The following is a 22,191-nucleotide window of genomic DNA, read 5'->3' on the forward strand; positions in this document are numbered from 1 at the left end:
CTGGGGAAAGAATACGATATGCAATCAAATGCATGTTGGAGTTGTTTTGGTTTAAAGCATACATCTAATTTCAGGGAAACATTGTGACCAAGGAAATCCATTCTAAATCCAAATGAACTGGGTTTTAGAAACAGGCCATTTAAAAACCAGTCTGGCACTTTCTTCAATTCACCTAGCATGTTAATTGCCAACCTTATAAATCTATGCAGCTTACATATATTTTGACATTGAAAGTAAAATCAATGAAAACTTCTCCCAGAAGTTGTGATATTTCATGTTAGAAGAGGGTACAATTGCTTGAATTCACCCCAATTATGCATGCTTTTGTAATGTGAAAGATGGGTTGCCTCTAACATGTTTTACACAGTGGGGCTGCCCTAATAATGTCTTTGGAACCTTCCATTAGTACCAAAGGAATCACAATTCATGAATCCTCTGGATCTGTGCTCATTTATCTTATGTGCTAATTTATATCTGAGCACAATTTAGGAGGCTCCTTATTTATCTTGAAGGCCCCAAAGAAGTTTCCTTGAGCTTGGCCCCTCTTCCATTCTCTCTCAGTGTGTTTCCACCTTGTTTGCTGGACCCTCAAAAAGCTGGAATAACACCAAACACAAAGGTTGAATCATACAGGATCCTGCAGCAAGACAATGATGAAATATGCTGTAAACTTTTAAGAGGATGATCAGTAGACCATTCCACTGCCGTGCCAACATATTCTTTCTGTGTGATGGCTGGCTTTCTATCAGAAGTGTTTATGACTTCCGCCTCCTCAATCCGGCTGTCCTTTTTTTTCCATTAACTAATTCTTCCCCTGCTTGTAGTTCTCTTCTGCACAAATTCCATTAAAAAAAAGAAAGGAGGCGGGGGAGCTTCTCTAACTCACACAACGTAGAGCTTAACCGCTGCAGGATTCATAAAAGAAGGAATGTTACACATTCAATTTCAATAAACTTCCCACCGAAAGCTGATGGAAAGACGTAGCTTCGCAAACTACCTCTACCCCACTGGTAGGGCTTGGAGACTGGTGCAAGAGTAGAGGAACGAGAAGCAGCTTGTAGGGGATGCACTGATGGCTCAGGGCAGCCAAACATCTTCCTTTCTACTTCAGTTAAAAAAAATCAGCCAAGAAAAAAGTATCAGAGCTAACTTTTCATTCCTCTTATTATTGTTGATTTTATGGTTATCTGCTGCTGGCAATTACTGTATCGCACTTCTTTCCTATCTTTTCTCTTGAGAGTTCAAGGCGACTCACATGGAGATCTTCCTTTAATTTTTCTAGCACAATGACAAAGAGAGACAGAGACTGGATCAGATTGGCTGGGCTGAGAGATAGACTGGCTCAGTCTCACAGTGTTCCATGCCCAAGCAAGGGCTGTAACCACCATGCTACAGCAGCTCTTTTACTTTGCATCGTACTCTAGAAAACAGTCCAATAACCATTTGTGAAGCTAGTGCATCTCGTACTTGATTCCTTCTAAGAAGTCTTTTTGTGCTGAACTGCCTACTAAAAAGCCCCCTCGTTGTCCACCCCCAAATTCTTGTGCATTGCATCTGGGGATGTTTTTGTTACATGTACACTTTGGCACACACACTACTATGTTTGGTAGGATACGTCACTTTTTCAAGATTCTGAAAGGGCTATGGGAGAGCTTTTGTTAGAACCCCTCAGTTTTCCCTTCCTCCTCTTTCCATCTTCTTGCAAAGTAATTTCTCAGTTTTTTCCACTAGCCCAGTATGGGTAGAAACCATACTTTACTGCCTTGGATGAAAAGGGCTGACAATTTCAAATACTAAATCATACCCATTATGCGGGGGGCCTGGAAAACTGTCTCCAAAGCACATAAAGAAACTTTTTTGCACGTTAACAGAATAGGAAAATAACCCAGGCTCCCATTTCAGGAAGATCACCAAAATAACAGGATATGCTTACCTTGGATCCAATAGGATTTAAGCAGCATTGGAAGATAGTCTGAAATCTACTGATTCAAAACTATCTTGTTCCACAGGAGCATTCAAAAAGATGCACACTGCAATGAAAACATCTCCCAAAAGCCTCCCTGGGGCAAAGATACCCCACTAGGAAGCACTGAATCATCTACCCCACAACTGCTCCAATACAACAAAACCCAACTTCTGGGCAAGAAGACTTTGCCTGTCAGCTCCCTGAAGATTAGCAACCATTGGCGGCATTGCAAGCTCTGCCTGAGGCAGAAGTATTCCACCAAAAGTTGGCAAAACTGTGAGAACTGAATAAGTTAAGCTCAGAGACTAGACATGGTGGCAAGACAGAATCTGAAAACCAGCACGCGCACACGCGCACACACACACACACTTAATAATGGGCAAAGGAATGTTTAAGGAGGAAGCATGCCAATGAGATCGTTACAAAAGAAAAATGCATGTCAGAAAACACTGGCATGGTTACTTACTCCAAGATGGCACAATTGCTTGAATATTTTTTCCTAGCAATCTCTAGCTCAAAAACTGACACCAGCCAGTAGTTTAAAGCAACCAAGTAATGGGGCTGCTTTAAAGTAAGTTTCTCAAGTTGGTCTAAAATAAAGCTGGCTGATATAGAAAAGATAAGCAGGGTCCAGCCTGGATAAAACTTGGATGGGAGGCCAGTAGGAAATGCCAGAACTCTAGGGTAGACTGGGAAGATGATGATGATGATGATGATACTGGCAAGGGCAGAGCACCTCTGTATTATTGCCAAGAAACCGCACGGCTACGTCTATGAAGGCAGCAGGAGTTGAGCTCAACTGGAAGGAAATTTTGTTTTTTATTTTTCTTTAAAGAAAATAAAAAAGGAAAAGAACAGTTCATCCTTGTCTGGAATCACTGACATCTACCTGGAAGGCTTGTCCCTTCACCCCAGACATAGGATGAACTATTACTAGGCAGTTCGTTTTTTATTGCTACTACAGAAATCATATTTCTGAGACTTGGCAGCAAAAGCAAGCCTTGATGCAAATTAATTTCTGCCAGCCACGCCAGTTAGTAAGTTGAGCGTGCTTGCATCGTTAGGACTTACATCTTCACCCTTTAGTGTGCAAGTGAAATTGTGCCAATTATAAACACGGGTGTCTCCTCTTGAGCTAACTGGTCTGGTCTAGAAGATTTAATACAAGCCAGAGCTGACACTTACTGAACACGTAACAGCTGTTGGAGCAGACAGAATACTTACTGGGAAAGGGGAAGAAAAAAAAAAACAGTGGCTAGGTCTTAACATCATGTTTCAAGCTGAAAAAACAATAAACAAACAACAGTGCTTATTCACCTTTGTGCTGCTGTCTTTCTATAAGGTATCAATTTTCCCAGACCATCAAACACTTGCAAAGCTCCCTTTCTTATCTTAGCATTGTTTTTAAAAGTGTGAATTACTGAAAAATGAAGAATCTCTGGAAATTAGGCCATCAAATTTGGAAGCCTTTTTCCCCAATGCTGAAGTATGGAAACCAGCTTTTGTTACCCCATGAGTAGGGAACTTGGTGCCTGTGGACATCTATGCACTTTTGGAATCTCCTCCCACCTGGCTTTATGTGTTGGTTCAAATTATTTTAATTAAAATAAACAAATAGGAAAAGGAAACACTGTAAAGCAAAGCAGTTATTTCTGTCTTCATCTTTATTAACGAGAATGTCGTCAAAAACCCCACCGGCGTTCTTAAAAAACAGGCACGACAAGCCATCTATCATCTGCCTTGTTTAGAAGCATCCCCCCTTGCTCAGAGAAGCAGCAAAGATAAACTAATGCACTAGGGAACCTTGGGGGGAGAGGTTTAAAGAGGGTATCCAGAAGCAACCTTACCCATTGCTTTCTATTAGCTGAGTATTTTGTGACTAGTCAAGGTTACCAGGCCAGCTACTTTGTAAAAGCATCCAGGATCAGATCTTAACATTCGAAATGTGCTCACCAGCTAAAAAGTAGTGCTTACTTCTACACAATCTTGAAGGAAGAAACTCTGCTTTTCCCTGTAAGTCCTATGGCTGAGATGTGATTATGAAACTAGCTACTAACCTTCAGGAAATATTGAAATATAAGATCACTGCATTTGCAATTCTACTCAAAGAGTAGGCAGCAAGGCTTAAAAATACAATAAAATGGCATATCGTCCTCTTCCATGAAAGATGCATTTCTATATTCACTGAAGACCACCTTTAGTACTTCAGAGAAGGCAAAAATTCTCTGACTTTATCTCACTTTATCTTGCCAACATTAATAAAATAAACAGGAATTAGTAACTTTCCATTTCAGCTTCAGAAATGTTGGAGGCTGGCATTTCCCACTACAGCTCCATGAGAGATTTGTATATCTCACAAGAGATGGAAGGGGTTTGGTCTTGAGCAACTGGATTTATATTTCTAAAAATGGGGCACTAACAATTATTTGCATGGTTCTTCTCCATAAAGAGGCTGAGAGATTCCTTGGTGCAATTTAATATGACTTCCCTCTCTACCCAAATCCACTCTGCATGTCTTGCATACATGGTCACAGTTCATCTAAGATAGTGAGATCGTACAGACATGATTTGAATACCAATTACATTTTTTCCTCACCCATCCTGTTTTTTTCTTGTTTTTTCTGTACCTTGTAGAGAGATGAATAATCCTTGGAAACTCAAAACCTGCATTGCTTTTACAAATACGTGGTAGTCTTACAGTTATTGCCTTACTTCAGAGAAATGGAGAAAAGGTACAGGTATATACATATTGGCAGACTATTTCCAACATGGGAAAGAAGCTATGTGAGATTTGCATACAGGAAGAGCTCTGATCTATTCATTCAGCCCCTGGAAAATATGTTTTCCCCATTCAGTGGGGAATCAGAGGTAACCCATCATTTTTCACCGCATGTGTGGATCTGACTTCCATGCCATGGGACTTCAGTACACCAAGTTATTCTCTACCAAGATGTCAAAGCTGGCAGATCTACAGCAGTGATTTCCCCACCCGGCTTATATTTGGGAAAAAGCAAACTGTACTTTTAATCAAAACAATTTGTCTCCTTGTCATCTTCTTTCTGTATACTGTAATAACTGTAAAACCAGTTGTTTTTATGATTACACTAATTGCGTTGTCATTATGGGATCAAATCTGGCTCTCAGATCATCATGGCTTAGAATAATGATATTCTAGAGGGTCTGAGAACCACTTAATTGCACAACATTACACACAAACCACCAACAACCTATATGTGAGATAGCATTTGGTCTTCTGGACAAGCAAACCAGGCTCAAGTGCCCCACCACAGTAAACAAATCTTACAAAAGAAGTGGTGATTGCTTCTATGTCTCCTAAATCATGACATATTTTTAAACCCAAAACATATATTTACCATGTGAAATGGACTTTTCCTAATTTATCATTCCCTTTTTTCTACCCCTGCTTTGCCTGTGCAAGTGGGAGTCTGAAATTTCTTGTCACAGAAGATTCCTTTCAATGTATTGATCCAGTGCCTAACCATGAATCCAAGGCTAGTAGTCATTGTGGTTTTGTGGTTTGCCCCATGTTATATTAATACAAACAGTGCATTAGTATTTAACCATGGTTTGTTGAACAAGATGTAGTGGCCTGATTCACCTATGCCATTAAGCCAAACCTTTTCAGTCTTGCTAAGCCATTGTTTTAACCATGGATTACTGAATAAGCCCTATTAGTTTCACTGACACATAAAGTTAACCTATAAGATTTAAAGTCAAAGTTGCTAAGTTCACACCACAGGCTAAGCCAAAATCAAACAAATTACATTATGGCTTAATACAGTCTATGAACTCAATGACTGTGTTAATGAATGAATTCATGTTCTGCATTTGCACAATACATTGAACCATTAACTACCCACATGGGCTGATTTTGCAGAGCTCCTTAACCAAGGTTAAAACTAACCAAGCATAGCATGCTGTGCCTAATAGAGTAAGAGGCCTATATCCTGATTTTTTAAATTGTTGTTGCCATCTGCTTTTTTTCTGGGAATTGTAATGATAACACCCCCTCCCTTATTTTACCCCCACAACAACTCTATGGAGCTTGCTTACAAAGCAAAAGCATTGAATGTTTTATTATGGGGGGTTTTTTCTTCCTAGCATTTTTCCACAGGTGCAGGGCCTGCTTTTTTTCGGATCAACCAAATGTTGATCTGTTGGTTGTGACAGGAATTAACTGACTGGCTTGTTGCCCGAACCTGACATCGTGGGCTGAGAGAGAGTGACTGGCCCAAAATTTTATTATGTATTAAGTTTTAATTATTATATTGGATTTCTGGTCAATGGCCGTCATAAAGTTTTGATTTCATCTGAAAACCCAATGAAATAGCTAGGCTGAGAATGATTGGCCCAGTCTCTTGGTAACCTTCATGGTCAAGTAGAGATCTGAACCTGGGTCTTCCTAATTGCAATCTGGCAACTTAACTGCTGTGTTATATTAGAGGACAGAATATAACTGCTCTTCATTATTTAAGAGCAAGGGGCAAACAACTCTCTTTAATCCATCGCCTGTTGCAACTCCTTTCACGCACACACCCCACTCCACCATCTCTCCATCATTTATATCTCCCTCATTACCTTCTTGCTCAATTACTCACAGGTCCCAAAGGAAACACTTAGCCATTAACGAAGAGAGGGTTATGACAGCATTCCATTCAGTGGCAGAAGAGCTAAACAGATGAACAGGGTTTTCTGCAGCTGTAAGGCCTGGATGAAAGTCAGGAATTCAGAATGACAGCCTGCATCGCCAAATGCTTTATTGACCTCAGTTTCTATCACACTGAGAATAGCCAAATACGGTAACTGATATTACTCAACACAAGGGACCTCTGCATGTCACAGAAACTTCCTAGCAATGCTGGAATGTGAAAATCTCATTCAATCTGACAGAGGGGTGCCATTCTCACTGTCAATGAAACACAGTCAACAGCTCTTAGGGGCATGTTCCCCATGTCAGTATAAAAATCAGTTCTGTCTCTGATAAAACACTACAACTAACATTGGCTAATGTAGTGTTGTTTGCACCACTGTGTTTCAGTGTAACCAAATGTCAGTGAAACATTTCAGTTACAGAATCACTTCATAATTTCAAAATTCTGTAGCCCACCATACGTTCCACACTTCTTGAATAACCCACAATTGGTTGGATTCACACATTAAGCTTAATTCATGGTTTATATAGCCAGCTAAAGAAATGTCCTGGCTTAGTATTATGTATGCACCTAGCTACTGACTCCTTACATACCTTACATATATTTATACATTTCATCAGCTTTGATGTGAAAGCAACAATTACCCTCTGTAGTTTGAACACATTACATGGGACTAGAACACAACACCTCATGCAAAGATTTAACTCTCTGGAGAAGTCTATAATACTGGGAAGGTGGAAGGAAAGAGAAGACAATGACTAGCAGCAAGGGGGATGGACTCAGCTGCGATGGCAATGGGTCCAGATCTGAAGGACTGGGACAGATTGTCTTGGAGGAAATCTATGTGATCACTAAGAATCAGCACCAACTTGATGGCATATAATCAATCAATCAATCAATCAATCAATCAGAACATAACAGCAACCAGATGTAACATAACACAATTCTGCTGTCAAGTTGTTCCTCAAGTCACTCAAGACAGACATATGTAGCCCAAACAAGAAGCAAGTCACAATTTGTACTAAGTAAACCAGAGAATCAAAAGAAACATATTGCTGACTGGCTTTTTGCCAAGAACGGGACAAAAAGATCCTCACTAATAAACAGCAGTTACAAATTTAATTCAGTAACAGTCAATGTAACAGGTGAAAAGGGCAAGAAATTCACACACCCCTCTAATTGAAATGTTTGTAGAGTATTCTAAGAAACTTCTCTGAAGGTTACCTTCTGAAGACAAGGTCCAAAACCAAGAGGCAGGAATAGGATTTTGGGCCCATGTTTTCATCTATTGGGGGTTTAGGAGAGATTATTTATACCTGTGAATCTGTTGGTTGCTTAACACACTGAATCTAATCAAATCAATCTTTATTACAGTTGTAGATCCGCAACTCATAGATTTTCTTTTTTTCCTACTGAAAATCAGCAAGCAATCACATCATCATTGATCAGCAAGCAATCACATCACCATTGCCAGTGAAGTTCAACATCATAATCTCTGCATGCTCTAAAAGTTCATAAATAAAAAGGATGTGGACATTTATTATTTATCACAATTATTTATATCCTGCATTTCAAGATACAATCCTCCCCAAGCAATGTATAAGCAATTTAAACTACTATAAATAAAAAACACAATAAATATAATCTATAAACAAACATTTTATTAGAATGAGAATTGTCCATGCCTGGTCTACAAAGACAGAATGCAGGCAAGTTAAGCAGATCTACATTTCATTTAATTTATTTATTAGATTTAAATATATTGCCTGCAAATCTCATGAACGCTCCTTGAGTTCCAAAACTAATCTTCAAACACTGGTTCAAAACCTGTTCCAGATGACCCCACCTCACCAATCATTCCCCTTCTTTCTCAAACCCTACCATCATGTTAATGCTAATAGTAGTTGCTTGTTATGGTTTTAATTTACTCTGCTGACATGGAGATAATGTATTTTTAGTCCTTCAACTTCTATCCCACCATCGTATGAATACACAGAAATCACTGCTTAGTTCCATGCCAGGCTGGACAGCCACCATGTTGGATTCCTCATACAAACACAACACAACACAACAAAACAAGCTAAAGGTGTGAATTTCCAAAAATTGTGACAAAAAAACTTCATTCTGATCCTCTTACTATTAATACCAGCAAACCACTGACTGCAGAAGGGGCATTAAATAATTTATCAGCAGTCCACATATTCTAGTTATCCAAAAGCAACATGAAAGCCTTATAGATATGTGACTATTTAACTATCCATAAGTCAGTTCAGGGAAGCAATTTTTTCTTTAAAAAACAGCTGAGCTTTAACATTTGGATTTATTTGCACTGTGAGGGTGGGGATGGACCTGAGCGCAGGTTCTTTGAAGTATCTGGAAGTCCATGGCATAACCGCAAGCTGTTCATTGACAAATAGCTGTTCAGCTAAAGATGAAGACTTCCTGACATTCTTCAATCTTTTCTTTAGATCTCTGCTGCTGTTGTTGTTGCTTCCAAGCCAAAAGGCAGCTTGCCATCTTGTTCAACTTGGGTACATGGCATGGCACAGGGTGTGATGAGAGCTGCCAGTCAGGTGCACCAGCCAGAAGTAGCAAGAAAAAAGCGTTTGAGGTTTCTTTCAGCCTAAACCAATATTTACCAATATGGTAAGGCTGATCTTCGACAGCAGGCTTTTAGTGGTAACTACTGGTTGGAAAACGAAAAACCGTAAGCCTCAATTATAAATTGGGATATTAAAGTTACCACTGAAATATTCAAGAGACCAACTTTTACCAAAACAAGTGGGATTTGGACCGCAGAAGGCAGAGGAAGTTTTTAACTATATTTTGTAGGCAAGAGTAGGATGATCTGAATCCTACTATATACCAATTACAATTTCTTAAAATGGGCGTGGCTTGTCCTATTTCGGCTAATCATAAGGGCAAGAAGCTATACAAGAATGAAGACTTGAAGCTAAACTCCCCAGAAACAACTTTAATACATAATAAACTGCTGCTCTGTTTGGACGTTTGCCTCTTCTGCCATCCTTTGCTGGTTAAATTGATATCCTGTCTTTTCTCCTGCAGCTGAAGGTGACATGCAGGTCATTCCATTCTCCAATATTGTTTTATCTGCCACTCTGTGAGGTAGCTTGGGCTAAAAGAGAGTGGCTAGTCCAGAGGGATCCCCTGAGTTTCTATGCCTGAGGCTACACGTGAACCTGGAGCTCCTTGTTCCAACTTGAACACCCTAACCACTAAACCACACTGTTCTTATTCATTGAGGACTTGGGCGATGTTAGTTAAGCTGCCAGGCCTTCTGCACACTCATGAACAAGGTAACTGCAGCAAGGGCTCTTTTTTATATGCTACCTTGATTGCAAAACCCCTCCTCGAGGAGTTACAGGCCTCAAATTAACATATTCTATTTACTCAGGTGTTTATTGCTTTGAACTTAAAAAAAAAAAAGATTGACGCATACATTGTGTTAGTGAGAATGCAGATATCTTAAACCAGCGTTCCTCAACCTCAGTGACTTTAAAACGTGTGGACTTTAACTGCCAGAATTCCCCAGGCAGGCGGCTGGGGAATTCTGGGAGTTGAAGTCCATGCATCTTAGAGTTGCCAAGGTTGAGAAACACTGTCTTAAACTGTCTTACAGTATATGTTTCATTTACACTACAGTATATCCCTGGGCAGTTCATTATGTAAACAATATATTATTGCTTTGCTTTAATTATACTGTGAACTGCCCTGGGATAAATATTTTGGTGGGTGGTATATAAATATTTGAAAGTTTAAAAAATGCCACCAGCTGCACCCATTCAGCTCCTGGTTCCTTTCAGCACTGGTGTAATGAATAGGTAAGCCTATTTTGGATACAAGGGAAGAGACTGGTATCTGTGAAAGCCGCTTCCAAAGGCCCAAATTATGAAAGTTGCTTAGGAGGACAGCTTGCTCAGGCTTCCCCAAAATCTTGGGAGTTACCTAGCTATTGGAATTTCTACCTCAGTTCCCCTTTCACTCCTAAATGTTCATCCTCTGTTGCCCTGTACATTCCAAACCTCTTTAGCAGCTACAGGATCAAAATTTGCATGCATTATTTTATTGTTGTGGTTGATATTGGTGTTAAGGTTCTAGGGGAGCTACATTAGGCAGATATGAGTACAAGTTTCAAGCAGTTTGGGTTCATGTCACTGTTTGATTCCTGTGTCTTGAACAGAAGTCTGACTGGTTGATTCTAATCTCTGGTCATGTCTACCTGCAATCTTCATAAAAAGGAAGACTTATCTGGGAACTCAGATAAGTGATACTTTCCATCGCTGGCTATTTGATCTGATTGTAAGGAGAGATGTCAAAGTTTGGACCTGAGATTCTCTGCCTATAAAATATATGTACTACTACTACTGAATTATAGTCTCTTGATCAATAAAGCTTCAGAGTTACAGGGATTGACCAGGTATTGCTTTTTTTCCTGTCCGGTCAACAACAGTAATTTTTCCTTCCTTGTACAGTAAACAGACAAACAAAAACTGCAGAACTATTCAGTACTTATCATGGTATCTCCACCATAACCTCTGACAATGAGAATTAAAGCCTGAATTACAGGGTCCTGAATTTATGCTTTATGCTAAAACATCAGCCATGGCTTAAGAACCCCAATGGCTGGATTCACAAAATACTATAAGTCCAAACAAACCAAGCTACATTATAGTTTAATGCAATGTGGGAATCCCATCAATGTCTCTGACCCTATATTTGAACAAACAGTTCAGTTATTCTATCCTCCAGGAGGGGTTAAAAGTACAGTTGGAGAATCAGAAGCTTAAGAGCCCTTAACTCCTCTGAAAATGTTCAATAACATTTACTCACACGTATAAGAATAAAGTCATAAAATTTTCTAAAAACAAATGGAAAGATTTCTTCTCCTCCACCACCACCCACCCGCCGTTCTTTCTCTCAAAACTACAATTACAAGAAAACAAAAGTCGACCAGCATCTGCTAATGATTTATACAATAATTCTTAGGTCTCTGAATATATCTGGAGAAGAATGAACTCTGAGAAAAATAGAAAGAATATGTAACTTCTTATAAAATTTGAGCATGACACAATCAGTGTTACTTTCCCCCAGTGGAGAGGAGAGTTAAGCACATATTTAAAGAATCCCTTCACCTAAATGGTTGGGATGTTAGAAAAACCATATTTGGATGAATTGTACCATGTGTTTTTTCATCTTGGTTAAATTCGTCTAGCATAGCACATTGTCATTATTTAGTTGCAATATTTTCTAGACATTTTTCTATGGAGGAATAAAGTTGCATAAACCATCCAAACACTGATCTTTTAAAAACCAGATATCAATCTCAATTTGATCTAGTAAAAGTTTTCCTGTGCCTTCCTGTTCCATAAATACGTTATTCATTGTCTGAGAGATGGGGGTTAATCTTATTATCTTCACTTAGTTATGTTAAGTCTTTACTTTCAGGAATACTAAGCTCAGAATTCCAATACATTCCAAAATGTCAGAAAATTCCAAGAACAAACTGAAGCCCAAGCTTGAAAACACTGTTATGGAATAATAAATTTGCTCATTTTTAAGTGGCACAAGACTCAAGTTCAGCTGCAAATGCTAATTCAACTCTGAACATGAGTGCCAAATTCTCAAGCTACATCAGAACAAACTCAAATTTTTTGTTCAGTGTTTCCAGGAGCAAGAACATGGCCCATCTTAAAAGGTGAGCTTGAGTGTGTGTGAAGGGAGAGAGGGAAAGGATCAAACACATTACATCTAGGCCACTGTTTCTCAACCTTAGCTGGCTGAGGAATTCTGGGAGTTGAAGTCCAAATATCTTAAAGTTGCCAAGGTTGCAAAACACTGAGCCAGGCAATGAGATGGCAGCCTGCATTTTTCCTCATTACATTCTTCCCTCTTAGTGTTCACCTTCTTCAGGAAAAGAGCTTAGATTTAGGAAATAGCTCCATCTCCAAAAAAGTGCTTAGAGTGTGTAAAGGGCAAACGCAATGCCTGTCTGCAGCTCTTTAAAGCAGCTATGTCTTTTTCTGAGATTGCACAGCTGCCCTCTGCAGCTTCTGCATGATGCCAGAAAAAGGTGTGGCTGTTTTTAAGACTGTAGATAAGTGCTCCATTCATAACTCTTTTTGGAATTAAATCTAAGGCATTGCACAGCCCTAAATCCTAGGCATTTGAGACACTGTAAAAAATAGCTCACTTTATGCATACTTTGAACATCCTAAACAGTCTTGCACTAATTTGGGGGAAAAAAAGAGGAGAAGGAGGATGTCTGGAACTGTAGACTTAGAGCCCCAGCCCAGTGACGGCAATGGTATTTACTTCAGTGTCTCTTTTCCTGGGATAATCAATACAAGACTCTTAAGATCTTCTAAATCATGTGCACAGAAGAGTATAAACCATGCAAATATGCAAACAAGCAAAAACCCCAAAAGCAAGGAAGACATAGGAATGTCACTTAAAATTATGCATAGACTATTATTCATCTTTAAACATTTCATTTAATCATTAAATGTAATTTTCAAAAGGCAGACTTAAATTAATCTACACAAGAGCTTATTCTAGTCTAGGATTGCAGAGTTTATTCTCTGCAAAGTAAACAACCACAATAAAGAATAAGAATGTTCTGCCTATGCTTCCTCTTAGCTACAATTAAGGAGGCTTGAAACATTTTTCAACTTCTCTGAAAGCAGCCTTCCTCTTGCCAAAGTTTTGATCTCTCTGGAGCCTGAAGGATTGGTAAGGGGAAGACGGTCAAAAGACCAGTGTGAGATATCACAAAATGGACCAACGACCCATTTGGTCTGCCCAGAAGCTAAAAACCAAAGTAAATACATTGCAATGAAAGCATGTAACTCTTGTAGCCAATCATATGGTTAATATAGTTCCAAAATGATGTTCTATCTATACCAAGACGATGCTAAAGAAATTCAAAACACAGCCTTATATTTTTTTTCTCTTTGCACTACCATTATATATGTATAGACACAGAAAAATCTCCCCAGCAGTAACATCCTACATACAGAAACCCAGACTTTGCAATTTTAATCAAACTGAAATGTCTGATTTCATAGTGATCCTGTTATTCAACAATTCTATATGTTGTATGCATATGTGAAATCTCCCTTTCTCTTTCACACTGCACACACACATACACTTGGTCCCTCTTCACAAAGTCACAGCAAGGCCAATATAGAACAAGGCAGCAACCAGCCTCACTTCTGAGTCTGCTCATAACATCTGCAAGAAAACCCCACCAGAATCTCTAGATGCTTTTCTCTTTTGGCACTGCAATTAAACTCTTGGAAGTTGACCTTTCTGATCCCTTATTCAACTGCAGAAACTTGAGGCTCTCTGGACCCCAAAAGTTGTCGCAGCCAACCCACTGTCAAGACAGAATGTTTCATGTATAAGCCACTTAAAAGCACAATTGTATACATGTGTACTCAGAAGAACATTCCCATAAATTCCACAGGACTTACTCTTACTTATTAAGTCTGTCTAGCTTAGCAGCTTTGTAGTTTAACCATAATATACAAGACCACAGCACAGTACCAGAGACAGGAACAGAGTGAGATGATTCTAAACTGCAACTGAGTCCACTTAGTGAAGGCAAACACATTCAGGCTTCACATATCCCAAGATCATTAACTAAACTGACTTAGAGAAGAATTCCTGAGCCTAAATGCATATGCAGTTTACTGGGACCACAGTATGATGTCCACTGCACATCAAAAGCCAGGGAGAATTCATGACCTGCTAATCTTTAAAACTGCTTGAGACATCAGCATCTCTAGCAAACGGAACCCAAACATTTGTGATACAAGTGACTGCACTAATACATCCTGCCAGCTTTCTTTACTAACACAGCTGGTGTTGAAAATCAGATTCTATGTATCCAAATGCAATTATGGAAAGATCAACAAGCACAACATAGGAAGAATTACCTGTTTTAAATCACATTTTCTACATTTAACTAAGTACAAAAGGTAACAGACGTTGTCATGGCTTAGCAGCCTGTTAATCAGAATCTAAACAACTTCTCTCTGAAGGGCACCCAAAAGATGCACCATCTGCTCTGCCTATCCATTTCTCTCCTCTCCACATTTGATAAATACAGGAATCCCATTTTTGGCAGTGTTTTCAAGGAATTCAGGATTCCCTTCCTCCCCACCCCCCACCCCCTTTAAGCAGGGCAATATCTTTTTAGGAAAAAATGCTAGCCCTTCAGCTAAGAAGCATTGCCTGCAAACATTGTATTCCTGCAGCCCAGGAAATAATGTAATTTCTCAGCAGTTACAGCAAATGCTGTCTGTTCCCAGTCAGGGGACTTTTCACCTATTCTACCAAGTTGAAATATTTCTGAGTTGAGCTTTAACCCTTAAATGAATCAATGTATCACAACCTGACCGTCAAAACTAAAAAGGTGAGTCCTGCTTCGTGACAACTCATGCTGCAATAACAGAACGTTCTCTCAGGTGCTGCAGGACTTCTTGGCATCAAAGGAAACTCAGTTCTGCACTAACTCAGACCATCTAACTAATGCAGCTGGAAGCAACATTTCCCGGGACTCCAGCTGTGACAGTATGTCTTTGCCACCTCCGCTAACGTCCTTTCTAGCCAAATTGCCAGGGACGGCCCAGGAGATCCTTCCCCTTCAAGAGGACACCCTGCCTCCTGCAGCAGCAGTGACCAAGCTGGGCACCTGTGCCATCCCCTGCCAGGCACGTCAGGTGGGGCAGAAATATCCCGTCATTCAGAAGCCAAGGGCCCGCGTTCATCTTCTGGACTGCCGGAGTCAAGGGACCGGGTGGCCCCGGTGTCAGCAAGCGGAACCCTCCAGGTGCCCGCCCGTGCGTGGCGCCAGAAGAGCCGCCCCGACAGCTCCATCTCCCCCTCCGGAGGGTGCCGGCCGGCTTGGGGCTCCGAGCCTTGGGGTCCCAACGCGTCCGCGGAGGCCCGTCCTGGCCGGAGAGCCGCGCTGCCCGGCGGCCGCCTCTCCCTCCCTCCCGGCCGCCTCCCTTCCCCCGCCGGCGCCCCCCCCCCGGCCATTACCCTTTCAGCGCGTCGTGCCCCGCGGCGCCTCCCGCCTGCCCTCTCCTCTTGGCTCTGCTGGCCCGGCCGTTCGTCTCCTTCGCGGCGGCAAAGGCGGCGGCGCCCTCCGCGGCTCGCGGGCTGCCCTCGGCGGTGGCGGCGACCCCCTCGCCCGGAGACGGGGAGGCGAGCAGCAGCCCAGAGAATCCCCAGGCGACGGTCACGAGCAGCCTGCCCAGCCGCATCTCGGCGGCGACGCTGCGGCGGCGCGGCTCCTTCCTGCGTCGGTCGTCCCCGCGAGCTCCGGCCGCTCCGCACGGCGTCCTCCCCTCGCGCCCGGATCGCGCCCGCGCCGCTGCAAGGGGGGTCGCCTCGCCTCGCCTCGCTCCTTCCTTCGCTCGCGCGAGCAGCCCGGGGCGCTCAGCAGACGCTCTCCCCGGCAAACCTGAGGGCGGAGAGGGAAGACGGGCGGGAGCCCCGTTAGACGGCGAGCGGCCGCGGCCCCGGCCCCGGCCCCGGCCCGCCCCGGCAGCCGTGGCAGGCGGGCACCGCGCGGCAACGCCCCCCGCAGCTGGCGCCCTCTCCTCGGCGAAAGGATGCCCGCGCGCGCCCGGCAGCCAGCCGCCCGCCAGGCGCCTGTCAGCCACCTCCGGAGGGGACGCTCGCCCGGCTCCGCTGCCCCCGCCCGGCCACCCCAGAACCGTCCAGGACGAAGCTGCACCCACGGGAGCCGCTGGTGCCGCCGCCGCCGCCGCCGCTCCTCCTGCAACGGGGGCCGCCACATCCAGCACTCTGCCCGCGCGCCCGCCCGCCCGCCTTCCTCGCTGGGTCTGCCCTCGCCTGCTTTTCCTCCTCCACCTCCACCTCCTTGTCCCCTCCCCTCCCCTCGCCCCCCCCAAACTCTCCCACCTCTTCAAGTATCGTCCGCGCGGAGCCCTTTTCTCTCGCGAGAGAGGAGGAGGACCAGAACACCAAAAAAAAAGAGGAAAAAGAATTGAGCCCAAACAAGACCTATTCCAAAAACGGGAGGTGGCGGGGGGGGGCACAGGGAGGGGGGAAAGAAAAGCCTCCGCCCCCGGCCTCCCTTTGGCCGCGGCTCCCCTCCCTCTTTCCAGCCTCGCGGGTCCGCCCGCGCGCACGCGCGCGCACCCGCCGGCCAGGAGGGACCCTCGAAAGCGGCGCGGCGGGCGCGGAACGGACGGGCGGGGGTCGAGGAGCGCGACGGCCGCGGCTCCCCCTCCCCGACTTGGTATCGCTGCCTATCCCCTTCGGAAGGCAGGCGCTGGCTGCGATGCGCGCCCGGTCCCGTCTGGGCGGCTGATGAGCGCTTCCGAGAGGCCGGCCGAGCGAGCGCACCCGCGTCGTCTTGCGCCGAGCTGCCGTGGCCGGTTGACAGCAGGAGCGCAGGCAGCCGGTTCGAGCCAAGTGGGATGGGGAGGGGGGCATTCATACCCCCCTACCGGGCGGGGCACGGGAACCCTCGTGCGCAAACACTGAATGGCGACAGGGACAGCCTACGGGCAACACCAAAGAAAAAGCGGGATCCTATCCCTATTTACCCAAACTAGGGAGGGTCGCATTTGGCTTTTCAGAGTTAAGTCCTAGGATCAAAGACTCCTAAGTTATGAGCTGTTATAAGCCACCGCTGTATGAAGAAGGCCATACCTGTTACTAACAGGTGAGGGTAAGAGCCGCATCTCTGCTAACTTTTGTAACTAAATGCAGAACCAGAGGTAGCACGCAACCAGGTGGTTCCTCTCCCTGTTTACTCCAGAGTAACAGTCTGCAGCTGGATGCGTGAATTTTAGCCTTTGTCTGGATTCGGGCAAAGAACTGTCTCACTCAATTCCAACATGCATTCTCAAATTCTTCATCGCATGCAGTCCAGCTACAGCTGGAATATTATGAGGTCCCCCAGTTTGAGTTGGAACTTAGAGAATATAATTCATTAAATCTATGGGACTTGGAAGCACTTAATTTTGGCTAGGATGTGTCCATTATACATTCCTTTAAAGTTTTTAAGACTGATAGATCAGCATATATACCTCTTTCTATAATAACATAAGCTTTGGCACCCGGGAGTGTTGTTTTCATGCTGAGTGTGTCCTCACATCTGTAAAAAAATTGGTCCCCCTGGAGGAGTTGCTTGCACATTTTGGAAAACACAATAAGCCACTCCTATGTCACTTGCAAAGCCCCATATTCTAATGTTCTGGAGATGTTTACCATACAACATGACACGTGAGTTCCCACCCTCATTTAGGAACCTTAGCATATGATGAACTCCGTCCCAGAGACTTAGCCTTAACAGGCTCTCACATAACTCGATCTTGTGTTCAAGCCTCAGGAGTCAGTGGCTATGTTCCCAATAACTTTCATTCAGTGGGACCAGGAGGCGCCAACTGTTTCTTAGAAGCATGAGCAAAGTTAATACTGCCTTTCTCTCCGTTTTGAAATGGCATAATCTTGGCGTTCCTCAAAGGACAGTGGGTTTTGCATAGCATTATCTGAAAAGCTATACACTGTAAATCAAGACATTCCTCTCTTAATTGCTGCCGTTGAGAAAGCAGGAACAGGCTGCAGGATCCTACCACCTCTCACTGAAGGGAAAATATGGATAGCAGATATCCTTCCTCTTCACCAGAATGTGCTTAAAAGTGCAACTTCCCAGTTAAATGGAGGAATTCTTTAGCTTTCGTGGACATTGCTGCGTTGAGTTAAAGATGAAGGACATTAAGTTAAAGACAAAAGAGGGAATTTTAGTCTAAGGAAAGAGGACATGCTTTATATACCAGGTGTGCAGGTAGTTCTCAGTGTCTCCTGCAGCAAATAAGAGGAGGGGTACTAGGTGATTGTGCAATATTTCAGCAGTGGCTGGATTGAGTTCTCTGCCAAAAATCCTGTTTTGGTCTGAAGGACAAAAGGAACTTGGGAACCTGGGTTGGCTATCAATGGCAGAGCAAACCATAAACTAGGCCATAAACCTTTCTTTGCCAAGGCATTGGCTGGGATCATACAATACATGACAACAACAAACTACGTTCTGGTTTTATCTGGTGTGCGAGCCCAGTCACGCAGGCTGGATCACGATAACACGGTTTGCTTTCATCCAGGTTTCTGACCAAGCAAAAAACTGCTGGGTCCATTCAGTGCTCTGAGCCAACTACATTATGAGCCTCGTACTGTTCCCCATTGGGGATGGGTGGGATCTGCCGTTGTGTACCACGCCCCTTGGCTGCTGTTGCTCATCCAGGACCCACGGTATGAATCAAGAGTGGCGAACCCCTTGCCCTCTCCAGCTGTTGAGAAATCGCAACTCCCAGCCCAACGGTCATGCTGGATGGAAGTACAGTTCAGCAGTGTCTGGGATGGCTGCAGGCTCTCCCACCCTGACATACACCAAAGGCATGTGGGCTCCTGCTCCCTTTTCAGCATGAGCAAAATATCCAACCCTGTTTGCTGCAGCAGATTAAACAGCACCAGATGTGCACGTAGATCCCATGCCACATCTTCACTAGCCACAAAGCCATGTCAGAATCACAGGAAGAACCTTTGTTCTGCTAAACGGGCATGCCCAGCGCTGCTGCCGAGAAAGCAAAATGCCATTTGCCAAGGTAGCATTCCCCTACGTTAAAACCATCAGACTCACACTGTTGCTACCTACATGGCTGGAGTTGGAAAGCATTTGGAGTGTCGAAATACTGAGAACAAAACCACGGTCCGTATCCTGTAAAACCAATGTCTGCAGGCAACAAATTTTGTTTAAATTAAAAATAGACCTCCGATTGCAAAACGTGGCAATCCCAAGTAGGCTTCCACTGCCCAGCCTTAGAGACCCGAAGCAACAATCACGTGATGCCCTTTGCCAGAATTCTTTGCTGTAAGTAGGCAGAATATATACAGCCCAGGCCTGCGTATCGGCATGTAATCTGCAAGAAAAAAAGAAAAAGAGCCCGCACCAGCACGATTTGGCATGGGATCCAGGGTTTCTCTACATTTCTTTCCTACTTTTTTTTTCCTGCCTGAGATGACAAAAATCAGGGAGGTTGTGAAGTTGCAACAGATCCAGCCAATTGGCGGTTTTCACATCAGATCTTAGAGAACCACAATTATGTGAATGTAAAAGTCAACTCAAATACCCCAGCACATTATTTGGGGTGAAAGGAGACCTTGTGACTTTGGAGTAGAACTGAATTCCAAAACAAATTCTTGTTGACTGCTATAAATAGAATTTCCCCTGCTGATAGCTATATAAGAGGAGTTGCATTTTTGTTTGGGGTTACTTAACATTTTATTCATTGAATTTTAATATTCCTTCTCTAAGTTCAAGATATCCACTAGCAACATACAGCCCAGTTTGGAAAACAGCATTTCAAATAAAGCAAGCCCCCAGTTGTTCTGGGTGACAAGTCACCAGAGATTAACAGTGGCACATACACATAAGGCATGTACTCAGTGTTCCTGCTTTTTTATTATAAAATGCAATGCATTAAGTGCTTGGGGAGGTGAAGAATGACAATTACTGTTAGGGCACATGTTGAAAGGGAATTGAGTAAAACTCTTTTCCATCTTATTTATTATTAATTCAATGGAATGCCCAGCAGAGCTCTTTTTAGCAAAAAAAAAAAAAATTTAACTCAAGACATCAAATCATACATCTTCTAAGTTGTACCTCCCTGGATATAGGGCTAAGAAAAGGGCACTGGAAGAACACACTTCTTAGATTGCGCCATTGTTCATACATGTCACATGGATGACACTCTCAGGCAGTTCAGTTACTCAAGACCTCTGTGTGAGTCCCTTTAACAAAGCAGACAATTTTTTGTGTCTTACTAGAATTCTTATTCTGGACTTTTCATGACATAGATCTCCTGTAAAAAAACCTATCTAGATGTAAGAGGAGTATCTTTGTAGTGATATCACTACCACCAGTATTATCTTCTTACTCAGCTAAACAAGTTCCACCTTGTGTTAATTTACACATCAGAACCAGCAGCTGCATTTTTTAAGCGGGGGAGCAAATCTGGAAAGGAAACAACCATCAGATTTGAAGAAGAAAAAGCCAATCGCTGCAAGGACCCAAAAATGCTAAAACTTCACCTGGTACAGAATGGAGCTGCTCCAGTTCTGACTTATTTCGGTCAAAATGAACAAGCACCTGCTTAAACTGCCTACTTAGCAAAAACCTTGAAAGCCCCAAGTAGACAAGAGGAAAGGGAACTGAGGTCCTTAGAGTATCAAGGTTGGCGGAAAGTGGCTTTAAAGTATTACTCGTTTTAGCAAGAAAAGGAAAAAAACAGCAAACAGTTGAAACTGAAAGGTAAACTTGTCTCAGTTTAAGGAATATGATATGACTTACCTTTTTGGTGGATGAGAATCCATTTTGCTGGCTTCATAAAGGGATATCCTTAGCGGATATCTGCATGCAGTTGTAGCTCTGGGCTTATCAAATTTCAAGTGAGTCAGAGTGAAACACCTGAGTAGCAGTTCCTCTGTAGTGTTGCAAGAACAGAAGACCAACCACATTGTCTAGTACAGTTGGGCAGTGTTTGGGATTCAATTGCAAAACCACTTTGAACTGCACAGAATGTGTCCACACACCCTGTTTTCAACTCTTTAAATCAGCTGTGTCTTTTCCTGGGATTATGTAGCAGAAGATAGCTGGATAATTTTGGGGAAAGACACAGTTGCTTTCATGAGATGCAGACAGCTCACAGGTGCACTGCTCCAAAGCACCTTTTTAGAATTGAATCTCCAGTTCCACACAGCCTAATGGCTGAGTATCAGGCACGCAGGAATCTCAGGAAGTATTTAAGTCGAGAGAGAAAGGTGTCTGACATCTTCTAGTAGAATTGAGTGAATAAATTCCATATCTCGTAAAGCAGTCATTGCAAAAAAGGAGAGTTTCTCTTTCTCACACTTGCTTTTAACCCTCAGAATAAACACAGTGCAGTGCATTATGTTTATTGTTGCAGAGGCTGATGTGCTATTTGTGTTATTCGTCTAAGACATGGATGGATTTCAAAAACTATCCACTTGCAGGACAAAAGTTTGCTGATGACAAGAGGTAAGCATCATCCAATCAGTCAGAAGTAGTAATCTAATCATAACAAAAGACCACGTTTTGCATTGCATTCTTCTGGAAAATCATGGTAGATTTGGATAGGTATAATCAAACTCCAACATCTACAGCAGCAAGCTGATGAGTTCATTCACTTATCATGTTTAGCCATAAGGTGCTTTAGTTGTTTTTGGCTTAGTATTTTGCGTAAACTATAGTGGTTCATATTATGGCTTATGACAGGAGCGCAAAAATTCCTGTGACTCAGGAGGGGGTTGGAGGAGAGTCCCACAGTGTAGGTGGTGGTAAACTTCCAGACATTTTTTACCATTTTGGAGGGTTGGGATGTCCCGGGAGAAAAATGGGTTCTTTAAGCGTTATTGTGGTTTATATAATAATTTTAAGAGACACAGATTGTATCTCTTAAAATAATAATAATAATAATA

The 22,191-nt window shown here is 42.9% G+C and overlaps 1 protein-coding gene across 1 annotated transcript in view; it reads right to left on the bottom strand.

Moving 5' to 3' along the window:
* The window catches only part of FBN1 (fibrillin 1), a 157,367-nt gene extending 140,805 nt beyond the window's left edge, over positions 1–16,562 (bottom strand). Inside the window, exons 1-2 of the mRNA XM_088148569.1 lie at positions 16,410–16,562; positions 15,706–16,129 (exon numbers count right to left, since the gene is read on the bottom strand). Of these exons, the coding sequence (XP_088004695.1) occupies positions 15,706–15,929 (224 nt within the window). The 5' untranslated portion in view covers positions 15,930–16,129; positions 16,410–16,562. The remainder of the gene's footprint in view (positions 1–15,705; positions 16,130–16,409) is intronic.
* Between the last annotated feature and the right edge of the window lie 5,629 nt (positions 16,563–22,191).

The sequence above is a fragment of the Python bivittatus genome, unplaced genomic scaffold, assembly GCF_059951505.1.
Source record: "Python bivittatus isolate LINGU-HERP-01145 unplaced genomic scaffold, Pbiv_v1 ctg000530_np1212, whole genome shotgun sequence".
Classification (NCBI taxonomy): domain Eukaryota; kingdom Metazoa; phylum Chordata; class Lepidosauria; order Squamata; family Pythonidae; genus Python; species Python bivittatus.